This window comes from Curcuma longa, chromosome 12 (assembly GCF_044706935.1).
Source record: "Curcuma longa cultivar G26 ecotype Majalengka, Jawa Barat chromosome 12, ITB_CL_G26_1.1, whole genome shotgun sequence".
NCBI classification, from domain to species: Eukaryota; Viridiplantae; Streptophyta; class Magnoliopsida; order Zingiberales; family Zingiberaceae; genus Curcuma; species Curcuma longa.
Genome location: NC_133872.1, coordinates 9,069,193 through 9,093,498, shown reverse-complemented (window position 1 = coordinate 9,093,498; position 24,306 = coordinate 9,069,193). Strand labels below are relative to the sequence as shown.

Here is a 24,306-nt window from a genome sequence, read left to right as displayed (position 1 = left end):
TAACACTAGCAGCAATATCAATCCTACATTGATCACGTCTTGATACATTTTCATAATTATGCCATGCGATTGTCGGCCTTTGTAGCTACTTTTATATATTCCTTTTGTGTAGTTCTGATGGTAAGTTATAGTTAACATTTTGTATTTAGGACTAGCAATCAAACATTAATTGTTTCTAATCATGAACTAAGAATAGTTGGATGTTACTGATCATGATGGTCGCCTCCATTTAAGTACTTATTGGTTTTAATCAACTATGGCTTCCATGATGAAATATCAATTTGCATACTTCGGAATTCCTATTATGTTCACTACATTCAGTTTTCTTTGTATATTTTTTTTGTTATCTTCCTTGCTTGTTCTTTTGAGAGATGAACTTACAGAGATTCTTTGTATTTGCAAGCTTTGTTCTATCTACAGAAAGCTTTACATTTAATGCTTCTTTTACATAGAGTTCAAATGCTTAATTATAAATTGTTTCTGAAAATCCAATTCAGTTCACCGGGTTTTCATTAAGGTGGATAAATTGGAGCTACACATATGAACTGAACCAAGTTCAAGTCATAATTTGTTAAATAAATGTATCAAATAGCTGACCCTTCTTGTGGGTTTAAGTGGACAACTATCAATTACCTATGTTCTTTATTTGTCTCCAAACTAGCTTGTGCAGGTCCATCTGAGACTTGTTTACAACAGCAGCTTATGCATTCACAAACACTGTCTACTTGTTAGAACTTGTTATATTAATTATCCTTATTCTTTCTAAAAGAAAATAAACCAATAAGTTCCTTTACCTTCTTTCTCCTTTGGTTGTAAATGCACTTCCAATTTTGTGTTGCATGATGCTGTCCCATTCACATGCCTGAAACATGGTTGAATGAATTCATTCATCAGAATTTTTTTCTCTATATATGTAGTGGATATGTACATGTTTTTGATGAACGATTATATTCTGTTACATGCCTCAATTTTTTTGAAAGATTCAAATTATACATTTCCTTTTGATTTTCTGAATATGTATCAGCCAACAGTCTTTGCCAACTACTTGCAATTTGCAATTTGCAAGAGTGATGATATAATTGTGAATATACATTTCCTGAATTTGAATTAAGGTGGGAAAAGTTCTTTGGGAGAGCAAGATAGAACAAAACCTTCTTCGCTTGCTAACCATTGTGGTTCACAACCAATACACACTACTGGATCTGATTATGATCCAAAAATCAATAGTTATTCTTACACTGACTTTCGGAGAGTAGCAATATACATAGAAAAGTGCCACATTTTAGATATTTGAGTTCTTGTTTTTGTGAAGAAACTTTAGCAAGTAATTGTTAGAAACTGGTACTAAAACGGACATTTTCCTTGTACCGATAATTGTGTATTAGTTTTCCTTTCTTTCTGAATGTGAACAGCAGATAACTACTTGTCAGGATCTACACTCAACTTTAGTATTTGCAACTTATAAATAGCTACCATTTATTATTGTAGTTATAATTGGCAATTAGATTTATATTTGAATTCGAGCCTCAACTGACAGCTAACACTTTAAGTTTTCGTTACTATTGTTAATTTTTTCATACATCCCTCCTGTTTCATAGGCTAATTACAGATCTGAAGATCTTAATGAGAGGAAGTTCGGATGTAATGTTGTTATAGATTTTGGTGGATATGAGTGGTCTTTCATGTCAGATATTGCTCCTCTCCCAAGCAAATCTTTGAGGATTGGTTGTGCTTCATCAGATGTGGGCCACTTTGATAGAATTTCTCCAGATTCATTATGGGAGGCAAGAACATGATTTCTGATCACCTTCTTACTTTATGTAATTAATGACCTTGATACATGCTCATGTTTCTTTTTATGTTATTCACTCTATTCTTAGTTTTTTTTGGCCCTTGTGATAGCAATCCATGTAATTTGCAGGATCATCTTTGATGAAGCATTTTGATGGGGCATTCATCTATTGTGGTTATTAACAATATCGTTTATATGTCACTTGGATTTTGTATGCTTGAATAAGAAAACTTTGGAAATTATTTTCAGTCACTGTAATCCTCATATTTAATTCAAGCATTAAATATAGGTTGCTTCTTTATTAGTTAGAATGAGTGTTTGATAATCCTCATACTTCATATAAGTGTTGAATATCTGTTATGGACAATTATTTTAATCACTGTTGGGCTAAATGTTTAAGAGGGAAACTAGAATATTCCTTTGAAAGGGTGACTTATCATCATAATTCTTTTATGGTTCATCCACATTTCCCTCACTATGTTGGTAGGCATGACTTGTCCTGTATCTTTGACTTCTTTGAGGATCAATAGCAACTTCAGATGGTGTTATTGCTCATCTTTTTTTTTTTTTTTGACAAGCTGATTAATCAGAGGTATAGTTATCCTAAAATCCTATCTGAAATTCCCATCTTGTGATCAGATGTCTGAAATTGTTCACAGTCAAGTTAGGTACTGTTATAGTTCATTTTAATGTTGGATTCTGTGAGTAAGATATTAAGATGTACTACTGGCTGTTATAAGTTCTCTTTCAGCTCAACTGTTTCCGCATCACTTAGGTCAACAACCATTCGGGGTTCTCTTGTAAATTATTTCTTTTTTAGACAGAATGATGATTAGCGATTTGCAGTCCCAACCCTCAATAGCTGATAATCATGTGTAACAAGTTTTAGGTTTTGATGAAACAGGACCTGAGACCAACTATTTCTTATCTTGCACCAGAGGAACTGAAGTTAGTAAACGATGCATTGAAGGTAACTACTTGAACTAAGTGTGCATACAGTCCAATAGTGGTGCTTATTATATTTTTTGTTTTATTATATATTTTCCTGTTTATGCTTGCTGAACATATAAGAACCTATAAATTCATGTCAATCTTAGTTTTTTTTAAGAATGGCATGTAGCCTCATGTTTTGTAAACATGCCATGTGCCGGCAGTATTCAAAAAATTAATTGAACATATTAAATTGAGTTGTTGGGGATGAACTGTAGGAATCAAACATTTGGTAGCTTAATCTACATAGAAGGCATCTAGAATGAGCTAAAACCATAAGGTTCTAATCAAAATTAGTGTTTCCTCTTCTAGCCTGGAATTGAAGAAGATATACTACTGATTATTCCATAGCCCTTCATGGAAGTCATATAGAAAGAGTTGAACCTTTTTTCAAGATGGTCGAGTCCTATCTTGATCAGCTATCATTTAGATTGGAATCAGCAGCAGAACCTACAAATCCATGTTAATCTTGATTTTTTTTATTTAAGAATGACATGTACGAACCTCACGCATTGTAAAAATGCATGTGCCAGCTTTTTCAAAAAATTAATTGAATATGTTTAATTAAGTTGTTTGAAATGAACACTAGTGATCAAAGATTTGGTAGCTTAATCTACATAGAAAGCATCTGGAAGGAGCTACAACTATTAGGTTCTGCTCATAAATAGAGTTTGCTCTTCAAGCCAGGAGTTGAAGAAGATATACTAAGTGATTATGCTAATAGCCGCTTATGGAAGTCATATTGGAGTTTCCTCTTTTTCCAAAACAGTTGAGTTCTATCTTGTTCGGCCATCATTTAGATTGGAAATGGCAGAACAACCTATAAATCCATTTCAATGTTAACTTTTTAAAGGATGGCATGTACCAAACCAATGTTTTGTAAAAATGCCATGTGCCAGCTTTCTTCAAAAAATTAATTGAACATATTAAATTAAGTTGTTCGAGGTGAACTGTAGTAATCAAAGATTTGGTAGCTTAATCTACATAGAAGGCATCTGGAAGGAGCTAAAACCATAAGATTCTACTCATAGTAAGTGTTTGCTCTTCAAGCCAGGAATTGAATAAATAAACTGATTATTATAATAACCACTCAGGAAGTCATATAGTAGGAGTTGCATTTTTTCCAAAAACAGTTGAGTTCTATCTTGATTGGTTGTCATTTAGATTGGAATTGGCAGAAACTTGATCTGATTTATCTGAGAAGTGCACCTTTAGAAATCAGCAAAATTGGCTGGAAAAACTTTATATCAGCTTGAACTTGACTTGCACACTTTCCTAGGAAGTATGTCCACTGTTCAACATAAGCTGAAGAAATGAGAAAGTCGAAAGAGAGGCATGGCTGAAGGATAGACGAGAAGATGATAGAATGGTCATTGAGTGAGACTGTTCTTCAGTGTTTCTGGCAATCTTGAGAACTGCAAAACTTCAAGATTGAGTTTTCTAGAGAGAAATAAGTGGGATATACTTAGTCTATTGTGATACAACTACGCAAAATAGCACGTGAAACATATATAGTATTTATTCTGATCTGTCTCTTATTTTCATCCAAGCCATTCACCCATTTATGTTAAATCGTCTATTATTTGAAACTGCTTATTTAAGATGGCACCACAAAATTTATGTGCCTGCTTTACATGATTAGTGTACTTATAGTAACATTTGACATCTGCTGTATGTAATATCATTAGTATCGTGGCAGTATCATGGTATGTATTATACCATGTTAACAACTGCCAGAGTGCTCCATATGGTGCTGAAGTTTTATGGAAGACCAGCCACAAAACTCTTCTTGCCTGTTCACTTATTGTCCACATATACAGTTATTAGTGTACTTATAGTAACATTTGACATCTGCTGTATGTAATATCATTAGTATCGTGGCAGTATCATGGTATGTATTATACCATGTTAACAACTGCCAGAGTGCTCCATATGATGCTGAAGTTTTATGGAAGACCAGCCACAAAACTCTTCTTGCCTGTTCACTTATTGTCCACATGTACAGTTATGTCTAGATAACATAAAACAAAGTTTAAAGTATTGTTTAGTGTTGGAGTTTAAGTTTCTAGCTAAAACGGTATGATCGTAAAAAAGTTTTGTGCCATCACTCAAAACACTTCAAATTGTGTACAGTTCAACTCGAATGGGTTTAATCCTATAATTTCTCTTCTAATTAGCTTGTTCATTTCCATTTATATATCTAAGTCAATTGAATCAAAAATTTGAAGAAAAAATCACTAACATATAAAAAGTATTTTGACTAATGATTATACCTTACTAAAACAAAAATAGTGTGGTGCATTGAATGATGGTTGTGGTTTTTGTAGCATTCTTGTGAGATCAACATCATAAGTTTCAGATTGAGATTCAATGATGCACATAGGCCATTTGATTTTCGAACTGGTTTCTCTACATGCTCGTAAAGATATCTTTGTTGATCATTAGGAGTTGGGATTGGATTGGCGTAACTTAAATTGGAAGGCACATACAAGATATGAATATATCTCAATTATTTCCATCTCCACAACCACTCTCTCCCTCTTTCTATCTCTCTCTCTCTCCCCCCTCTCTCTCTATATTATTATTTTTTATCTCCTCTCTATGACTAAAATATGTAATCAAAGGATGAGTTAGAGAGAATCTTCTTATCTTAGCTGATTTCAAACAATATCAACCTAGACATCCCTTTTCTTAGGTGATACCACTAGAATTATATTGGCATAGTAATGCAGTCAACAATTTAATTCTATTAAAAGTTATCTAAGTCGTTAATTTTTATAATTTTTAACAAACTTAGTTGTAAAATAATTATTTGGATAGAACATTCTAATTCTCTCATGAATTTATGCTCATCATTCACATGATAGATGAGTTTATGTTTCTCATCTTCATCTTCCATGTATTTAGAGGGATTGTGAGGGTTCTTCTCATTGTGCTATTCTAAGTATTGTCAATTTATGATGCTTATAAAATAAGATAATGGGGCAAATTAAATACTTCAATTAAAAAAACGCAAAGAATGACAATATAATAACTAGCATGTAAGTATAGTTATGCTAATTATGGATTTTTTTTTCTTTATTTGGTGTATGACAATCACAATACCTACATGATGGGGTTTTGTGATTTATGAATAATATATGATGGCACAAAGAAAATTGTGAAAAAAAACTAATTAAAATTTGAACTGACCAACTAAATAATCAGAAGTAGTTTACAAAGAGAGATTACAATTTCGCCGAAGTGAAGTGAACCTACTTGATGTTGACTTCACATCAAGATTCATATACAAGTTTTCCAATTTACTTCGAGCATATGCAATTTTGTGGACCGTAATTTTTTTCTTATTTTTTAGTACACAACTAATCTGGACATAGAGTAGTTGGTTTTATTTGAAAAATATCAAACTAATTGATGAAGAGGGATTTTGGGATTAGGATTGTCTTCATTGTGAGTGCTTCTATTGTGCAAATTAATCGAAGGTGGCTAATCTAACTGGGAGATTTTGCTGGAGAGATGTGGAGGTGACGACTGAATATAGAGGAGTGTGGTATGAATGATCCGGTGCATTGGTCAGGGGAAATAGATAGGCGAGAGCATCTCTAATCCCCTTTTCTAGCATGAGATGAGAATGGGGAAAAGAAGGTGATTCACTGTGGAGTGGTTTGTTTGGATTATTGGTAACAATAGATAGAAAGTAGGTGCAAGGATATTATTCTATAAACGGCAGCACTGACAGAAGCTAGGATAGTAAGTGGTTGTGCAAGTAGTCAAAGTAGCAAAGTCACATGATGATACTATTAGAAGCAAAGGAATTACCTCGATGAGTGTTATAGTGGATAGACTCAAACAACTTATGAAATAAATTACCTACAACTTGCAAATAAAAAATCCTACCAATTTTTTTTTTTAAAATAATCTAAATACTTGGAACTTTGGCCAAATTAAAAATATTCCAACCAAATTCAAAGATATTCCAATCAAAATAAGAGATATTAAACATTTGACACTTAAAATAGGATAATTATCAAAATTGACTACAATTTTAAATTTGAAATATAAATCAATTCCTAATTTGCATCTCACCGCACTCTTCTCCACTTAGGTAATTGTTATAGTTAGCTCTTGTTCAATTCCATGATCTATCATAAACTCATCTTCAATCTTTAAGTCCACCCCTACTCTCCGAGTCCTAGCACCATATATTTTTTTTCCCTTTGCACAATTGCCATCTCTTAACTACGAGTTACCTTTCGCTGTTGTTTTTGTTGAGTCTTTAACCTACAATGTTGATCTTACAATGATTCTTTGCCACTATCAAACATCCACCTTACATCATATTGCTATTAGACTTTACCTTTATTCATGAAGCATTACTTGTACAACTACAATGATAATTGCACACGTATAAGAATGGAGTTGTGGCTCATAAGAACACCAAAGGCACACGATAGAGAAGAGGAAGTGGAAGTGAAAAGTTAACATTTTGTAAATATGATTTTTTTTAATTTACAATTGGTGACTCAATATGCCAATCACTTAATGTGATATTTTAAGTCTTTGACCAAGATGTTGCACACATGTTGCCTAGTGAATTACGTTAACGTAATTTTAGAGTTAATAATCAACTATATCTGTTATTTGTTCACATTTTCATGTATTATTAAATGTCCTAGTCTATATTAAATTTAATAATTAATGAAAAACTAAGTTATTAGAATAAAATTGCTAGTTTCAAGTAAATAATAATATTTAATATTTTAAAATAATTTTGATGTATGATTATTAATCTTTGTAGATAATTAACAAAAATATAAAATAATTTTAGATATTTTATGTTTTCCATTAAATTATCCAACAGGGAAGTGATTAGTATATAAATGCAATTTTTAATCAATTTTGCAAAAGTTACATTGGACTATTTCCTTATTTGCAGGTGGAATTCATTTTTTAGTTTTTTACCAATGGGATGCATGCCAATAGAGAAGTATTTAGTTTTTTAATTCTGGTTTTTAGCATAGTATAATTTAATATATATTAGTATCTAAAGTTTTCTGAAAAAAACATCATTTTTTAAAAGCATCAATTACTAATTTTTAATCAATTCAATCCAACATACAAACAAATGATTTGACTCTAGATTGTAGTTGTCAACATCATATAATTCATATCTTACTATATGTTGCGGTTCGCATGTAAAATAATACAATTTTTAAATATGCACTAGAATTTAAAAGAATCACAATGACCCAGTTAAATTTGATCCACTTAAATGATATGAATCTTATTTTATATGATTCCACAAAACAGAACTCATTAAATGCTAAACCCAATTAATCAAATGAAAATCTAAGTCTGAAAATTAAACCCAATATATGACAAATTAAACTGGAGAAAGGATCATTATAAAAGAATAACATCCTGTTCATTCTGCAGAAATTAACTTGTGTGCTTGCGAAATCAACCATTTTTTCTCCAATTACCTCGCTTGAAAACACAGTGGGGAGTTTGAACTTTGAACAATACCATGAAATCAAAAAAATAGCCAAAAATTTTCCCTCAAATTCATATGGAAACAAATGTGCAATGACATCCTGTTTATGCCTTATTCTGCAGGGAAGTGATTAACTTGTGTGCATCAGGTGTTTTATGTGATCGTAAAGTGCCTCTAACCATTTTTTCTCCAATTACCTCGCTTGAAAACACAGTGGGGAGTTTGAACTTTGAACAATACCATGAAATCAAAAAAATAGCCAAAAATTTTCCCTCAAATTCATATGGAAACAAATGTGCAATGACTGAAATTTCCATAGACATTTATGCCTTAGATTTGTTTCCCAAATTACTTGACCTTGTGGCGTTAGGGAAGTGAGGAGAGGTTGTGTGATTGAGAAATGAGACAAGATGGGAATTCAACCTTGCTGCAAGAGTAAGAAAGAAATCAACTATTGGCAACAATTAGTAAGACGCACTGCAAGGTGTTCATGATGAAGGGCATTGTCAATCCAAAGGCAAAAACAGCCTAATAGTGTAAACACCAAACTAAGGACTTCTTGGTAGGGTGGAGTCGTGATAACAAGTTGAATATTTTGGGCATATTTGTCTTTCTATCATGAGTTTCTAGTTAGTTCATGAGAAGTAAACAACAAAAGTAATTACTTTTATATGCTTTCCATCCATCAATGTAATATAATTTAGTGGAAGCTAGGTTCTACCCTACTTTTTGCAAAATCCATAGTGGAACTCTTTTTCATTTCCTTGCTCTCATATAAGGTAAAGATAGAAGAGATTAGAATCTCAAAGTCAACGATAACATAAGAGAAGAAAATGATATCACTTAGAGACATTAAGGCGAGCGATGATGAATGTGAACTCGACACCTAATAATGATTGTGAAGAATCAATCATGTTGTTACATATAATGATAATGAGAGAGCAACTAATGGTCATTTGGAAGCAAGGTTCAAAACAAGTCGTGCTAGAGTTTTAAATTTTTGATTGGAGCGATATTATTTTAGTACCATGTCAGTGTTTTAACATACAGTGCCCATGAGGAATTAGAAGGGAAGGAGGAAGGAGATGAAAAATAAGAAGAGAGCATAACTATATACATAATTTCACTAATTTTAGACTTTATGCCCCATCTAGAATGGTTCAATTTTGGCATTTCATTATAGAGTCAAAAGCTACAAAAAAATAACAAAAATTATTTTAATTTATCTTAACACATTTATAACACGTCAGAGGATGCCGAATGTACATGATACTAATCAACATCATTGACGCAACAACATACGATAGATTACATGTACCAAGTAGTATTGAGTTCGATATTTTATTGCAACTATACATTTCAACCATGTTCTCTTGCATAATATGAAATTTCAAAGCATGCTTAGAAGTCATATGATGTCGAATGTACACAATACTCATCGACAAAACAACATAGGATAGATTACATGTATTGAGTAGTATCGAGTTCGCTAATTTATCGCAACTATATGATTTGACAGTGCCACCTTGGATACTATGAGATTTCAAAGCATGCTTACAAGTCATATGATGGCAGAGTCATTTTTCATGCATCTTTTCATGTGGCATGGTTGTAGTTTGTCTCTCAATCTTTTCAATTGTGTTGTGGCTATTGAGACTGATTTAACGATAATGGTCGAGTTAAAAATGTTATTTCTATGTCAAGCATTTGAGGGCAAAATTTCAATTGTAAATTTTATTTAATTTAACCGAATGAAATAACATACATTTAGTATTTCCTAAATATTTTGTTATAAATTAATCAAGGTTTAAAATATTGAATCGTACCGAGGTTTCAATCTCGGACCGGAACGATACAGTTTTGGTACCATATCGTACCGGTATAGTTTCGGTATTTTTAAAATATAAAATATATTAACTAAAATAAAAAAATTTAATCTAAATATTTAAAAATAAAAAATAATTTTTTAAAAATTAATAAGATAATTTTGCAGACTTTAATAAAACTTATTTAAATTATCCCCAATTATAGCTACGAATTGATTATTAAAATCTTATTAAACCTAAGTTTATAAAAAAAACAAAAGGAATCACAACTGGCCACGGGCGCGACCGGGGGCGAGCGCGGCCCGTGTGACGCCTCCGGAGGCGTCGTCGGGTCCGTGCATCGCCTTCGGTGGCGTCGTCGGGCCCGGGCAACACCTTCTGTGGCGTCGCCTAAGCCACATGACGCCTCCGGAGGCGTCGCCAAGCCCGGGCAATGCCTTCGGAGGCGTCTTCTAGCTGGAATGCGTGCTGGTGCTGTGCCGGTGTCGGTTCGTCAACGAAATGAAATTTTTCGCCAGTATCGCATGATACGGCTCGAGATTTCAATCCACGGAATTCATACAACTTACTACCTGTAATATTATTCTATTAAATAGAATATTATACTTTTGCAAATTATAAGATTTTAAAATTATTCTGTATGATATAGAGTTCTTTTCTTTTAAAATATATCTTGTTATTTTATCCAAATCTTACTATCATAATTCAAAAATTCACCAAACTATTAACAATATGAACTAAATTTGATGAACTTGCTCTAGATATAAATAATTACTACTATATGATAGAAACTTATAAGGTGGAATAGTCAAAACAAAAACAAACTTTTAAATTTTGTAACAAACACCTAAAAACTCAATGAGCAAAATTATTCCAAGATTTCCATAGAAGCAAAGTTTAAAGGAATACTGAAAATATGACATCAGCAGTTATCTTATCTCCATGTGGACCTTTTGTATATGTTAACACATTATAGATTATATGAATGCTGAATAAAATTTTATAAAATATTTCAAAGCAGGTTTTTTTGCATAAATTTAGAATTAGAAAATTGTAACCAATTTCACTTATAAATTTTAAGTTGAACAAATTTTCTTTTGGAAATCATTATTTTAATGTTTTTAGATTGAATTAAAATTATTCAATTTAATTAAAAATAAAATTCAAAACATTTAAAGTTATTTTGTATTTCGACAACCTTAATTTTCTGTCAGTATGGATAGATATTACCTCAAATGATTATCATACATATAATGATATTATTAACTCATTAACTCCATATCACTACTTAGCCACCCATAAGTTGATTTGTTTAATACATTTTGAGTATTCATTTAACCTGTACATTCTTGAGTTCTTAGCTTGACCTGTGCAATTTGTATATACAAGACAAGTGTAAATACAGAGATCACATTTAAACATGCTTATCTGAAAGTGCAGCTTGCTTTCGAGGCTCATGATGGCCAAAAACGGCGAAGTGGAGAACCCTTCATCATTCATCCAGTTGAAGTTGCAAGGATACTTGGAGAGCATGTAAGTTGCAGAGAGGATATAAATACCTATTTTTAGTTTTCATCAAGAAATTTTATCAAAACAAGGTGTGCTTTAATGTTGTTTATATATTATCGTATATATTGCAGTTTGATATTTTATTGTTTTTTAGGAGTTGGATTGGGAGTCAATTGCTGCTGGTCTATTGCATGATACCGTTGAAGATACAAAAGTTGTTACCTTTGATAGGATAGAGAAAGAGTTTGGTCGTACTGTACGGCACATTGTTGAGGGAGAGACTAAGGTAGAAAATCATCCTAAGCATTTTTGTTGGAACTTCAAACTCTTGATTTAATTTCCAGTATTATTTGCTGACACAGGTATCCAAGCTAGGAAAACTGAAGTGCAAAGGTGCAGATAGTTCAGTTCAAGATGTAAAAGCTGATGATTTGAGACAGATGTTTCTTGCAATGACAGAAGAGGTATTCATGTTATACACTTATTCTTGTCAATGAATAGTTGCTTTTTACCTCCTATAATTGAGAGTAGTGTGATTGAATGCTTCTGTAGGTCCGTGTCATTATTGTCAAACTGGCTGATCGTTTACACAATATGCGCACACTATCCCACATGCCACCACATAAGCAGGTTTTTTGCATTCTCACATAATCTACTACTCCTTTCTGAGTCATTTGGCTTCCTAATAAGTATCTTCAATTTTGTAATCAGTCCAGTATTGCACTAGAGACACTTCAGGTGTTTGCGCCTCTAGCCAAGCTTCTAGGGATGTACCAAATTAAGGTATGTGCGCCAGGAATTTTGTACAAAGCTTGCTAGAGCTTCTTACTTTTTGTCATTTTTATTTTTATCCATGTGGCATCCAAACTTATTTCAAATGCTTTTATTTATATACTTGTCTCTTATATCAAAAGATTCACAACTGTGCCAACTAGGTTCCTTTTTGTCCAAGGAGCATAGATTAGTATAATAGTTTTCATTAACAATTTGACAGGTCAGATATCATTTTTGTGAAAGGCTGAATATATGTTTTTTTCCTGGCTGAAATATTGTTCTGGTTGGTGTTCTTATTTTGAGCAATATATAAATCTTTTGAAATGATTAATAACTTACCTATCAAGTAAGGTGTTCTTATTTTGAGCAATATATAAGTCTTTTGAAATGATTAATAACTTACCTATCAAGTAAGGATCCTTATGCAAATGTCTAAGTTTATTCAGTGTGAGCTCCTGCATAAAAATAAAACGACTCCACTTGAACGGCAGGCGCATGACCACTGTACTGCTCTGTAGTATAATTTAAAGCAACCATATTAGTATTTGTTGTTTTAGACTTTTAGATAAAATGGATAGTTTTAGCATTGTTTATTTTATGATTGAAGTCAAAATATTAGTTTATTTGTCCATTTTGTGATTTTTACAACTTTTGACTGTCAATTTCCTTTTTGCAGTCAGAATTAGAATATCTGTCTTTCATGTATATAAATCCTGATGTCTTTGTGGAGCTCAAGAAAAGAGTTGAAGATCTTTATAAAGATTATGTCAAAGAACTTGACATGGTAACATTTTCTTGGAAGTCGAATGAAAAAGGATCAAGTAACATAATGTTTGATATTGCTACTATATGTCATATTAGTCTCCATACATGCAGTGAGGAAATTATTTCCACAATATTTCAGGCTAAGAAGATTTTGAGGCAAAGAATTGAGGAGGATCAATTTTTGGATCTTGTGACAGTGACAACAGAAGTGCGTTCTGTATGCAAGGAACTTTACAGGTCAGCAGAAATTCTGAGTCTGTTGTACTTCTCAATTCCCATATGTAATATTTTCAATTATTTATGACTTGGTATACATAGGATGACTTGTCAAGCAAATTATATGGAATGGTTTGCCAAGGAAAACATGGGTAGAAATTCGAGAAGTAAATTGGAATATAATTAGTGTCTTGAGTTCTTGCCATATTCAAAGTAACAGATTAATGGATTGATTATCTTTTTCTTTAGTTGATTGCATAGAAAATGAAAGGGGGAAAGTATTGATTGCAACCCACATGTCTAATGAAAAGTAGCTCCTCTTCATTTAAAAAATTACGACCACTAGTAGTGTGTGTTGTGTGAAGTTGGTTTTGTCACTAAATTCCAAAATGCTTAAACCTACTTTTTCCCCTTGTCTCTCCTGTACATCTTTCTGTATTAGTTGCACTTCCTGCCCATATTGTATGAAGTCACTTGTCTGCACCCAGCACAAATTATTTAGCTTCATTCTTCCACTGCTTCTCTTATAGAGTTGTGCCCTTGGTTTCTCCTTTTCTATCATTTCTATATGTTGTACCACTTCCTTTAAACTCGCCTTCTCCTCCATGGACTTATTATGGAATTTAGATGGAAAATTTATGTGAGACTATCTGTATAAGAATCAACTTGTTGTGCCGATCTGTATAGGTGAAATTTTCCGTTCCATCTACCGACCTACAATGGAGCAAGTACAACCACAAGGATGATGTGACCTCGTGGTGTCCTCTGCAATCACTAATGAAGTTGTGACCTCTTGGCATTGCAGAAGAAGCTGCAACCTCGCGACCATTTTATTTAGTTATTTGTTCTATTTTTATTTTTAGACAGCCAATTCAAATTCATTCCCCTATTCTTTTGTCTCTCTTAATTTTTTTCCTCCTTAACCTGTTATGTTTTTTCCCTCCATCATTAATTTTTTTCTCCTTCATGTGTCCATGAGGGTCAATATAGAGGAAAAACCTTTTTACCTCTTTAATGATGGATCTCTCTTAAAATATGTTTAATTTTTTTCCTTTATCTGTCCACAGAGAAAGGTTACCTCTTTAAGATGGAGAGAACATAATAAATATAATATAATTTTTAATCTTATAAAATATGCTACTGTGAATTAAATTATTGTACATATAAATTTAGTTTAATTTTAAACTAATCAAAATAAATTCAAATTAAATTCAATTTAAACCTATTTGATCTTATCATATCTACTTGATGGACTTCAACTCAATAAGCATCAAACATTTCACAAGATAATATCAAAACTTAAACTCTAAAGTCAATATCTCAAATATAACTCAATAGTAAATATTTATAACAATCAAATATTAATAAAATAGTTTTTAATTAATATATTTATATTTTAAAAAGTATTGAAACTATATTGGCATGACATGATAAGGTGTCGAAATCATATCGTTCCGATCATAAATTGAAAATTCGACATGGCTCAAAATTTTAAATGGTGTTTTGAACTGATTGTATCTGAGATGTGAATTATTAAAAATTTTAAATATTTAGATTAAAATTTTTAATTTTAAATAATATATTTTGTATTTTAAAAAATATCGAACCATATCAACATGATACGATACCGAAATTATATTATTTCGATCATAAATTGAAACTTTGAAACAGGTCGATATTTAAAACCATGGTGATTAACAGTTGTTGTGAGAAACAAGGGTAGACAGGTCTTTTCCTCTTGTGTTCTTAGGGTTATGTTGGTTATATAAGTCTTGTACATGTGTTCTTTTAACGACTGATAATTTCAACATGGTATCAAAGCTAGGTTTTCCAAAACCCTAATTTTTCCTCTTCCTTCCTCTTCTTTTTTCCCCCGATCGCCGCTTGCCAATTCTTCTCTACGCGATGCCATTGTCGCGCCTCTTCTCTTCTCTGCTCGACGCCTCTGCCCATCGCACGCTGCCGCTCACGCCAAAAGAGGGAGCATGCTAGAGACCTTACCGGCGTTGTTTCTCCCACGCGACGTTCCTCCCGCGGGTCTCTCTCTCGTCGCCGCCCTCGCATCTACCCTCTTCCGACTGGTGCATCGGCGACACTCGCTGCTCATACGCGAGCAAAAGTTGCCGCCTTCCATGTCCCCACCACCGGCGATGAGACCAACGCCGAGCCATCGCCATCGCGTCCTCCCTTGTTTCCTCCGCCGCCATCGCCATCGCGTTTGCTACAAGCCTTTCACCTCTTTCGAAGCGCTGCACGGCCACGCGTGCGACGTCGCCTTCAGATGCAATCCGGCCGCGTGCAGAGGTTGCTGCCTGCAGATTGCGATTGAAGCAGCCCTCCAACCGGCTGTTTGTGATCGATCACGATTTTAGGGCTTTTAGGAGGAAATCCTAACAACCTAGATGCCAGATCCTTTTCCTCTCGAGCTCCTTCTCCTTCCCATGCTCAGGCGCCTCCTTTGAATTGCCGAACAAAGAAGCTCCCTGTTTGCTGGTTGTCGAACAGAGAAGCTCATTTCTTCTTGTTGCCAAACAGAGAAGTGCTTCTTATTGCTGAAGAGAAAATTATTGCCGGGTTTTGTTGTTTGTTTTTTTGATAGCTGATTTGTTATTAAACTATCTTGATCGTTGTGCATCTTCCAAGCGTCACCTCCTCTGTTTGTTTTATGGTGGACATCTTTGGAGAAACTTCTAGTATTTCTGCAGATCCTATGGCTTCTTCTGGACAGGTACAACCGTTTTTCACAATGTCAGGAACTGGAGGATCCGGTCTTCAGATAACCTCGAAGAAATTGATAGAGATAAATTATGCATCTTGGGCAGTTGCTGAACTTTATGCTGAAAGCCATGATAAACTTGATGTTCTTCATGGTACTAAAGTGAAACCAGATGAAAATGACCCAAACTTTCGTATTTGGAGGCTTGACAATATTTCAGTTGATGACTTGGATACTTAATTCCGTCAGTTCTGGCATCAAACAAGTCATTCTTCGTAACAAACCAGCGACATGTGGAAGACACTGGAGCAAATGTACGGACGCAAGCATGACATATTGCGTACTTATCAGCTAAGTAGTCAAATTTTTAAACTTGTCCAAGGTTTTATGTCTGTTATCAATTATTTTGCTGCTCTGAAGGGGTTGTGGGATGAGTTTGACTATTACAGGATGGAGGATTGGATTTTCACTGATGATCATCAAAGATATCTAAAGCTTCTGAAGAAGAACAAAATTATTAAGTTTCTAGATGGGTTTAATGCAGAGTTTGAGAGTTTAAAAAGACAAATTCTTAGTCTTGATCCTACTCCCTTTCTAGAACAGGTTTACTACAAAGTTCTCAGTGAGGAGGGCAGGAAAAGGACCATGAGCAACAAGGGTATTTCTGCTACCAGCACTCCGATTGGGGAGACTTCTGCTCTTGTCAATTCTGTAAACAAGTTGAAGCCTGGGGGAACTAGAGAAAAAGATATCTACCCCTGTTTCTCACAACAAAAATAAAAAGATAATTTTATGGGTTTTAATAAAGTCTATTTATATTATCTCCAACTATAGCTAGGAATTGATTATTAAAATCTCATTAAACCTAAGTTTAAAAAAAAAATAAAGCAAAAATAAAAGGAACCGCGACTGGCCACGCGTGCGACCAAGGGCGCTTGCGGAGGTGTCACTAGACTCGGACGACCCCTCCGGTGGCGTCGCTGAGCCGCATGACACCTCTGGAGGCGAGGTGTCGCTGAGGTCGTGCGACGCCTCTGGAGGCGAGGTGTCGCTGAGGCTGCGCGACGCCTCTAGAGGCGTTGCTGAGGCCACGCGACACCTTCGGAGGCATCTCCTGACCGGAATGCTTGTGCCGGTCCGTCAGTAGAAAGAAATTTTTCGTCGGTATCGCGCGATATGGCTCAGGATTTCAATCCATGACATTCTGTTCCTCGGTGCTGGATTAGTTTATGCTGAATAAAAAACTGGCATATTTCTACTCACATTTATCTTAAGATTGGAAGGGCCTTTACAGTAACACTGATGCATCATCCCTTCTTATTAGTTCTTTATTTTTTCTGAAGCTTCTATTTTCAGGTAACCACTGAGCTTAAATCATTGCTCATTATTCCCTTTCATACAACCTATCATCATTGTTCTGTTACAAGTATTCTTGATCTTTATTTTAGTTGATGGGCAATTTTTATTGCTGAGCAGTGTGTACAAAACTGTGCTGAAATCTAAGCGGTCAGTTCACGAGATCAACCAAATTGCTCAGGTTTGTCTTATGAGCTTAAGTAATTATCAAGACTATTTTCATAGTTACAATGCGCCTCATCTATTCTGATTCATCCTATGCTAACTCTCTCTTCTTTATAATCAGCTCCGAATTATTATAAAACCAAAATCCTGCAATGGAGTTGGACCTTTGTGTAGTGCACAGCAGGTGAGGCATCACTAATCTCTATCGCATGTTTCTTTGAATCAATGCTCAGACAAAAATTTGGACAAAAATCAGAAGGCCACCTCCTAGTTTTGTTATCATCAAAATGACGTCCTATGTTAAAAAAATAATCAAAACAGCATTCCATCTCATTTTTCATCCAAAAATACCCTTTTTAGTACTATTGTAGTAGCTTTGGCCAAAATTGCTACAACATAAAACAAAATTATTCCTACATAGTCAAAATTGTTATACATGAAGTACAAGAATTGTTATATCAAAATATCCTTTTCTAGCTTCGTCAAAATTACTTCAACTTGATCAAAATCGCTCCAATTTAGTGAAGTTCGCTTAAAGAAGTTTTGCAAATGTAGCAATTTAGTCAAATCTGCTATAAGCAATTTTGAACTTTGCCTAAATTACTATTACTATTTCAAAAAAGGCTATTTTTGAGATGAAAAATAGGATAGGGTACTGTTTTAATATTTTTTTCAAAATGGGGTGCCCTTTTGATTTTTACCCCTAAAATTTTCGTTGATTTGTCTAGATATGCTACCATCTGCTTGGTCTTGTTCATGGAATCTGGACTCCCATTCCTAGATCTGTGAGTTCCTTTAGCTGCATAGTTATTACTTCTCATATAGTTTCTACTATTTTATTAACTCAGTTCCATACATGACAGATGAAAGACTACATTGCAACTCCTAAACCCAATGGATACCAAAGCCTCGATACCACAGTGATGCCCTTTCTTTATGAAAGCATGTTCCATCTGGAAGTTCAGGTGACTACTAAGGCACAAGCTTTTTGTTTCTGAAGGGGATTTGATGCTGGAATGCTAAACAATAACACCACATTTGCTCCCTGTACCTTGAATTTTGAATTAGTTATGTTATGATTTTGCTATTTTATTTATTGAATGACAGATAAGAACAGAAGATATGGATTTAATAGCTGAAAGAGGAATAGCTGCCCATTATAGTGGAAAAGTAATTCCAAGCATGCTAGGCAAAAATATACCTTCTGGGAGAAACTCTAAAGGAAAGACAGCTTGCTTGAAAAATTCTGATTTTGCTCTCAGGGTACGTAGGTCTACATTTCTATATGAAAGCACTCAAGTAGGCACACAGTGATAATTTTGATAATTAATGGTGCATTTGGGGTGAATTATCTTGTAAGATCTGCCTAATAATTTTGTGACTGAAAATCTGGATCTCCATGTTTGGTTGAACTTTTATGAATTTTCTCGTGACAGTTGTCATGGTAGTCTGCACTGTGGATATCCAATTTACCTTAGAGAAGGTAATCATGGCTTATCTTCGTAAGTTTTTGTTTTTGGAAAAGATAATTTTTCTTGCAGGTTCCCTTTTTTCCTTTTGAAGTTGTATATTTCTCATCATCCCTAATCAACATAGCCTCACACTACTCCACTCTCTAGTCACACTGTCGGCTCTTCCTCATCCTGTACCCCCATACTTTATCGTAAATGTATGAATATATTTCTTCATATTATTTAACTAGTATAAAAATATTCTATAGTATTGTTTAATCTATTAATATACAAACTACAATTTTGATTTTAAATATTCAGATTACAAATATATTATCCTTTTGAAGAAATTATTGTTGTAGTTCTGGAAGATTTTTCTTTTTTAGATTAATCTCATTTCTGGAAGGATTAAAGTCTAATCTGTTTGTTACTCTATGCAAGACTTTCAGTAATTTCATAACAACATGGTAATCTACATTACTATACAACTTTACCCATCAAAGCATTAATAAAGTCGAAGTTTCCTTATTACTCTCCAGATTGGTTGGCTCAACGCAATCAGAGAATGGCAGCAGGAGTTTGTTGGTAACATGAGTTCCAGGGAATTTGTTGACACTGTCATGAGAGACCTGTTGAGCAGCCTTGTTTTTGTTTTTACACCAAAAGGACAGGTAATCTAATCAAGGAAGTGTAATTTTCTGTAACAACAAGATAGCTGCATATTTACTTTCCTTTAATACAATGTGCTGTAGATTAAAAACCTTCCTAAGGGTGCCACTGTAATTGATTATGCATATATGATTCACACTGAAATCGGAAACAGCATGGTTGCTGCAAAGGTACACATTTAACAAGTACTTTTGCATTTTGACAAAATCATGGTATATCTGTCCATCTCTTTTCAGGTCAATGGTAATCTTGTTTCACCCATGCACATGCTTGTCAATGCTGATGTCGTTGAGATAATCACATACAATGTGAGTAACTTAGAGCTCAAAGTATTACTTTTGTAATTTTCTTCTGCATCAAACTGTCCTTTATCTCTCACTTGGGTGCATAAACCCTTTTTGTTTCCACTGTGATAATCACATACAATCATATACGGCACTGAACAATTAAATCAATAGTATAAGAAAATAGCTGATAATTACATGGAAAAAAACAGTGTTATAGTTACTGATAGGAAAGATGCAGTGTTATAATTACTTCTAAGGGAAGACAGGAGAAATGGAGAGAAGTGGAGAGTTCTCGAGTCAAAATCTAAGAGATACACTGGTAGAGACGTGAGAGAGATGTTAGATGGCTAATTGAGAGATGCTGTCAACTGGACAATTGAGAGATGTGGACTGGTTGTTGTTGTGACTCTACGTTGTATTACTCTACGCACTAGGAAAGAGACTAACAAGTAGGAGAAATGATCGAGAATCGGACTGATGTCTGAGAGATGTTGTTGTGTCGAGAATGGCTAATTGGAGAGGTGCTAGCTGATTGGCTACTGCTGGGCTGTCGTTCGGCGACTCTAAATCATGTTACTTCTAGAGAAGATACTAGAGCATAGGAGAGACGTCATGTTGGAGAATTGGGCAAATGCCAGACTATTGGAGAGATGTGACACTAGAGAGATGCTTTATAAGTTGATTGTTGTTTGTGATTACAGATCAACAACTCTGCTTCTTGATTTCATTCAAGGGTTGTAAGTTAGAATCACAAAAAAATTGCCAAAATGTGGTCACATGGACAATAGTAAATAACCTAATTTTGGAATTTTATAAAAAATCTTTGTTTTAGAAATTAAGGAAGTACACTTTTAATTTTATAAGAAACTCCCACATCTCTTTTATCAATTTCATGTGGTTCCATCACTGATATACATTAGTCAAATACACTTCATCAACATGGTCGATAAAGAACTTTCATTTTAGCCTTTTGTATTGAAGATATATTTTATTATAATTTTAACTATTTTGTATGTCTCTTGCCTTTTTCTATTTCTACTCTTCCCTTTTTCCTCTTTATGTCTTTCCTCCTTGCTCCTTCCCATTACTTACTCCATGCTACTATCGCACAAGGCAGCACTAATCTTCAAAGGCGAAGGAGGTTGTGTCTGAGATCTGTGTACTTGATTGTTTGCCTCACTGTGTAATCTATGTGACTACTATTCTCTCCAAATACAAATAACTTAATACCAAATTTTTGACTTCACTAACCCACTCAAATTTCCTTTTGTTGGTGATGAATCACTATTATCCCATCCTCCTTATGGCGCTCCTCTTATGCACCATCCTTGGTCTCCTTTGCCTACAAGTGGTGCTACTCTAAGCAGATTGCGACTATGTGAAGTAGGAAGAAAGAGAAAAGCAAGGAAAGAGAAGCTATAGAGGGAAAGGGAAAAATAACAGGAAAATTTTGAGAAAAAAAAAACTAAAACAACTATTTTTTTTTTTATCAAGAACTGCTGATAGGATCTTTCTTTGGTGGTCATGAGGATTTGCCGTCAACTATATTTGATAAATTTATTTGATTGTTACACTTATATATATAAATTGATGTATCCGAATGGAATAAAAATCCACAAAAAGAAATATCGAACTAAGTGAAATATATACATAGTTTATGTCTGATTTAGGTAATTTGTTTGTCCCAATAGTTGCATGAATTGCATATCCACTGTCATCATGTTCTTTGACTTAATATTTAGATAGCATTAAAGTTGTGCAAATATGGTGTTTAAGCTTTTTGACAAGGAGTCACTCTTTAGTTTAAGCAAATAGATTCCCATTTTACCAGTCTATCTGTTTAGTTTTTTTGTTTGTGTTTAGACTTATATTTGGATGGTTTTCTTTAGTTTCCCAATAAGTTTCATTTCTAAGTATGACCTCTAATGCTTAGTCTCTTCATCTATTCCGTACTAATGATGGATATCAACCCTTAGACAATTACACATCGAGTTGACACTCGATACCCTACAAATAAACTGTAAAAGTTTTTAAAGATAATTTGGATTCACATCCATGTTGGATACATGTATTCTAGCCCAAGTACATGCCCAAGTACATTGATTATAATTGGTTTTCCTAATTTCTTTGTTGCTTCTATGGTTTTGTTTTTAATAAAATTTTCCTTTCCATCTTAAGATAATTGTATCATTTGTCCTTGGAGTGCACTTGGTTCTTAGGAGCATGCAATATTTTTTCTTCATTTTTCTTGCAATTTCATGTGTCCATCTCAAACTCTCAGCTACTTATTGATTAGATTTTTATTAGTGCTAATTGGCACTACATAGACATTTTATTATGCTTATTGATTGGCATGCCGAATAACCCAAACCACCGAAATTAGAATAACCCAAACCACCGTCTATGTGAAGTTTCATTAATGAATGTAAACACTTGTGATTTGATTCTTTTCCCTTTTCCTTGTCATTGTTCATTGTGAGATCTAGAGACAGTTGTGCAAAAATCTAGCTCCTTCCCCCTTCTCATTTGTGCACGAGGTCTCTTTGCAATGACCTCATCTCCTCCTCGTCCACAATGGAGCGGATAATCTTCTTCCTCCTCTCCTTACCCTTCTCTTTTTTGGTGTTTGGTACACCCTTTGACACCATCACTCGATGTGCCCAACAAGTTTTGAATCAGTTATGAACCGTAGCTCGTCGCAAGATTTCAAATGTTGCATCTACTATTTTGTAAGTGTTAGCAATGCAAGATAATGAAAATGAAGTGTGGATGCAATAATTTTTTTTTTTTAAAAATGTTCAAATATGGGTTTTATAGTTGCATAATAGTTGTCAAATATAATGTACTTATTCTGATTTCATTCTAATTGCAACTTTTGTTAGAGCATTTCAATTTTGTTTTGAAAGTATAATGAAGGGTTTGCATGCTTTGGTCACTGGGCTTATGCCCATTGGTGAAGATGATCAAGAAGTGTCACTTAGGTGAGACATCGAACCAAAATGAAAGGACTTCCTGGTTCACAAGACTCTATAATCATCTTCAGTATAATTTAAATCAAGAAATTGATAGTACCCTTGCTAAGATTATTCCTTTATGCACTTATCACACCATTTTTTTGTTTACCAGCATATCAACTCTAGATGAAAAGTTAATACTAGGCAACATGATGTATAATCTTACCATGGGTATGAATGTATTGTTAATTTTTAGTTGTCACTTACCTTAGACATATTGGTTAATTGGTAGATTTTATGCTGTTTATGACTTCTACAACTTAGTATCTTGATTTAATTTGTCAAGATAATTTCTTGTAATGAATCAGTAATTGTATTTAAAATTGTGCCTTTTGCCATGATAATAATTATACTAAAAACTAAGTGGAGTGTATTTGCTTAATATCTTTAATCAGTGTTATTTAGCTCTCATTTCATCAATACTAAAATGTCACTTCCTGGTGACCAAGTGGTGTGGTTACCTGATCCTTTCTCTGAGTGTTTTGTTTCCTGATCTCCCTTTATTTTGTTAGTTAAATATAATTTTCTGTTTGCTAGTCTTTATCAAGCAAGTCAGCTTTCCAGAGGCATCAGCAATGGCTGCAGCATGCAAAAACTCGCAGTGCTAGACATAAGATAATGAAAGTAGGAATCCTTATTTCACATTTATTTCATTACTATTGGATGAGTTATCTCATTAACCGTTATGTCTTTACCAGTTTTTGAGAGAGCAAGCTGCACTTGCTGCAATCGAAATAACTGCAGATGCAGTAGATGATTTTGTTGCTGATCTCAAGGAAGAGAATGAGTACGAGCAGACATTCCCTAGGTCCTTGCCAGGTGAAAGAAAATCCATATGGGAAAAACTTCTTGCAATTGTGGAAGAATCAACTTCTGCAAAAACAAAGCATGACCTCGTGCCAGTTCAGAATAATGTTGGGCTGCTTAAAATCAATGGAAAGCCCAACAAGAGTGCGCAGACAATGAGTATGAAGATCAATGGTAATCCAATGATTGGTGATGATGCTCTTACAAAGTTCATATATGGAAAGATTCCTACATACAAAGAAGTGTTGCCTGGTTTAGAAAGCTGGAAAGCAGGCAAAATCACATTGTGGCACAATGTGGAAGGGCAGTCAGTTCAATGGTTTTACTTTGCATGTATTGATCGCAAAGGTAGCATTATTGTTATTCCCCAAACACTTTATATTTATAATATTAAGGCTTGCTTTACTTAGGCATATAAATAGGAGCAGGAAGGGAGGGGGAGAGAAAGCAATATGAAAATGTAGGACTGATGAAT

The 24,306-nt window shown here is 34.1% G+C and overlaps 1 protein-coding gene across 1 annotated transcript in view; it reads left to right on the top strand.

Annotated features, from left to right (window-relative positions):
* Window positions 1-24,306, top strand: part of LOC141843412 (putative GTP diphosphokinase RSH1, chloroplastic) — a 28,656-nt gene that overhangs the window by 3,283 nt on the left and 1,067 nt on the right. The window contains exons 3-21 of the mRNA XM_074731482.1: window positions 1,599-1,784; window positions 2,697-2,762; window positions 11,543-11,635; window positions 11,766-11,897; window positions 11,974-12,075; window positions 12,164-12,241; window positions 12,323-12,394; window positions 13,062-13,169; window positions 13,290-13,387; window positions 17,559-17,619; window positions 17,725-17,787; window positions 18,332-18,388; window positions 18,467-18,568; window positions 18,711-18,866; window positions 19,594-19,725; window positions 19,807-19,893; window positions 19,960-20,031; window positions 23,562-23,648; window positions 23,723-24,179. Of these exons, the coding sequence (XP_074587583.1) occupies window positions 1,599-1,784; window positions 2,697-2,762; window positions 11,543-11,635; window positions 11,766-11,897; window positions 11,974-12,075; window positions 12,164-12,241; window positions 12,323-12,394; window positions 13,062-13,169; window positions 13,290-13,387; window positions 17,559-17,619; window positions 17,725-17,787; window positions 18,332-18,388; window positions 18,467-18,568; window positions 18,711-18,866; window positions 19,594-19,725; window positions 19,807-19,893; window positions 19,960-20,031; window positions 23,562-23,648; window positions 23,723-24,179 (2,209 nt within the window). The remainder of the gene's footprint in view (window positions 1-1,598; window positions 1,785-2,696; window positions 2,763-11,542; window positions 11,636-11,765; window positions 11,898-11,973; window positions 12,076-12,163; window positions 12,242-12,322; window positions 12,395-13,061; window positions 13,170-13,289; window positions 13,388-17,558; window positions 17,620-17,724; window positions 17,788-18,331; window positions 18,389-18,466; window positions 18,569-18,710; window positions 18,867-19,593; window positions 19,726-19,806; window positions 19,894-19,959; window positions 20,032-23,561; window positions 23,649-23,722; window positions 24,180-24,306) is intronic.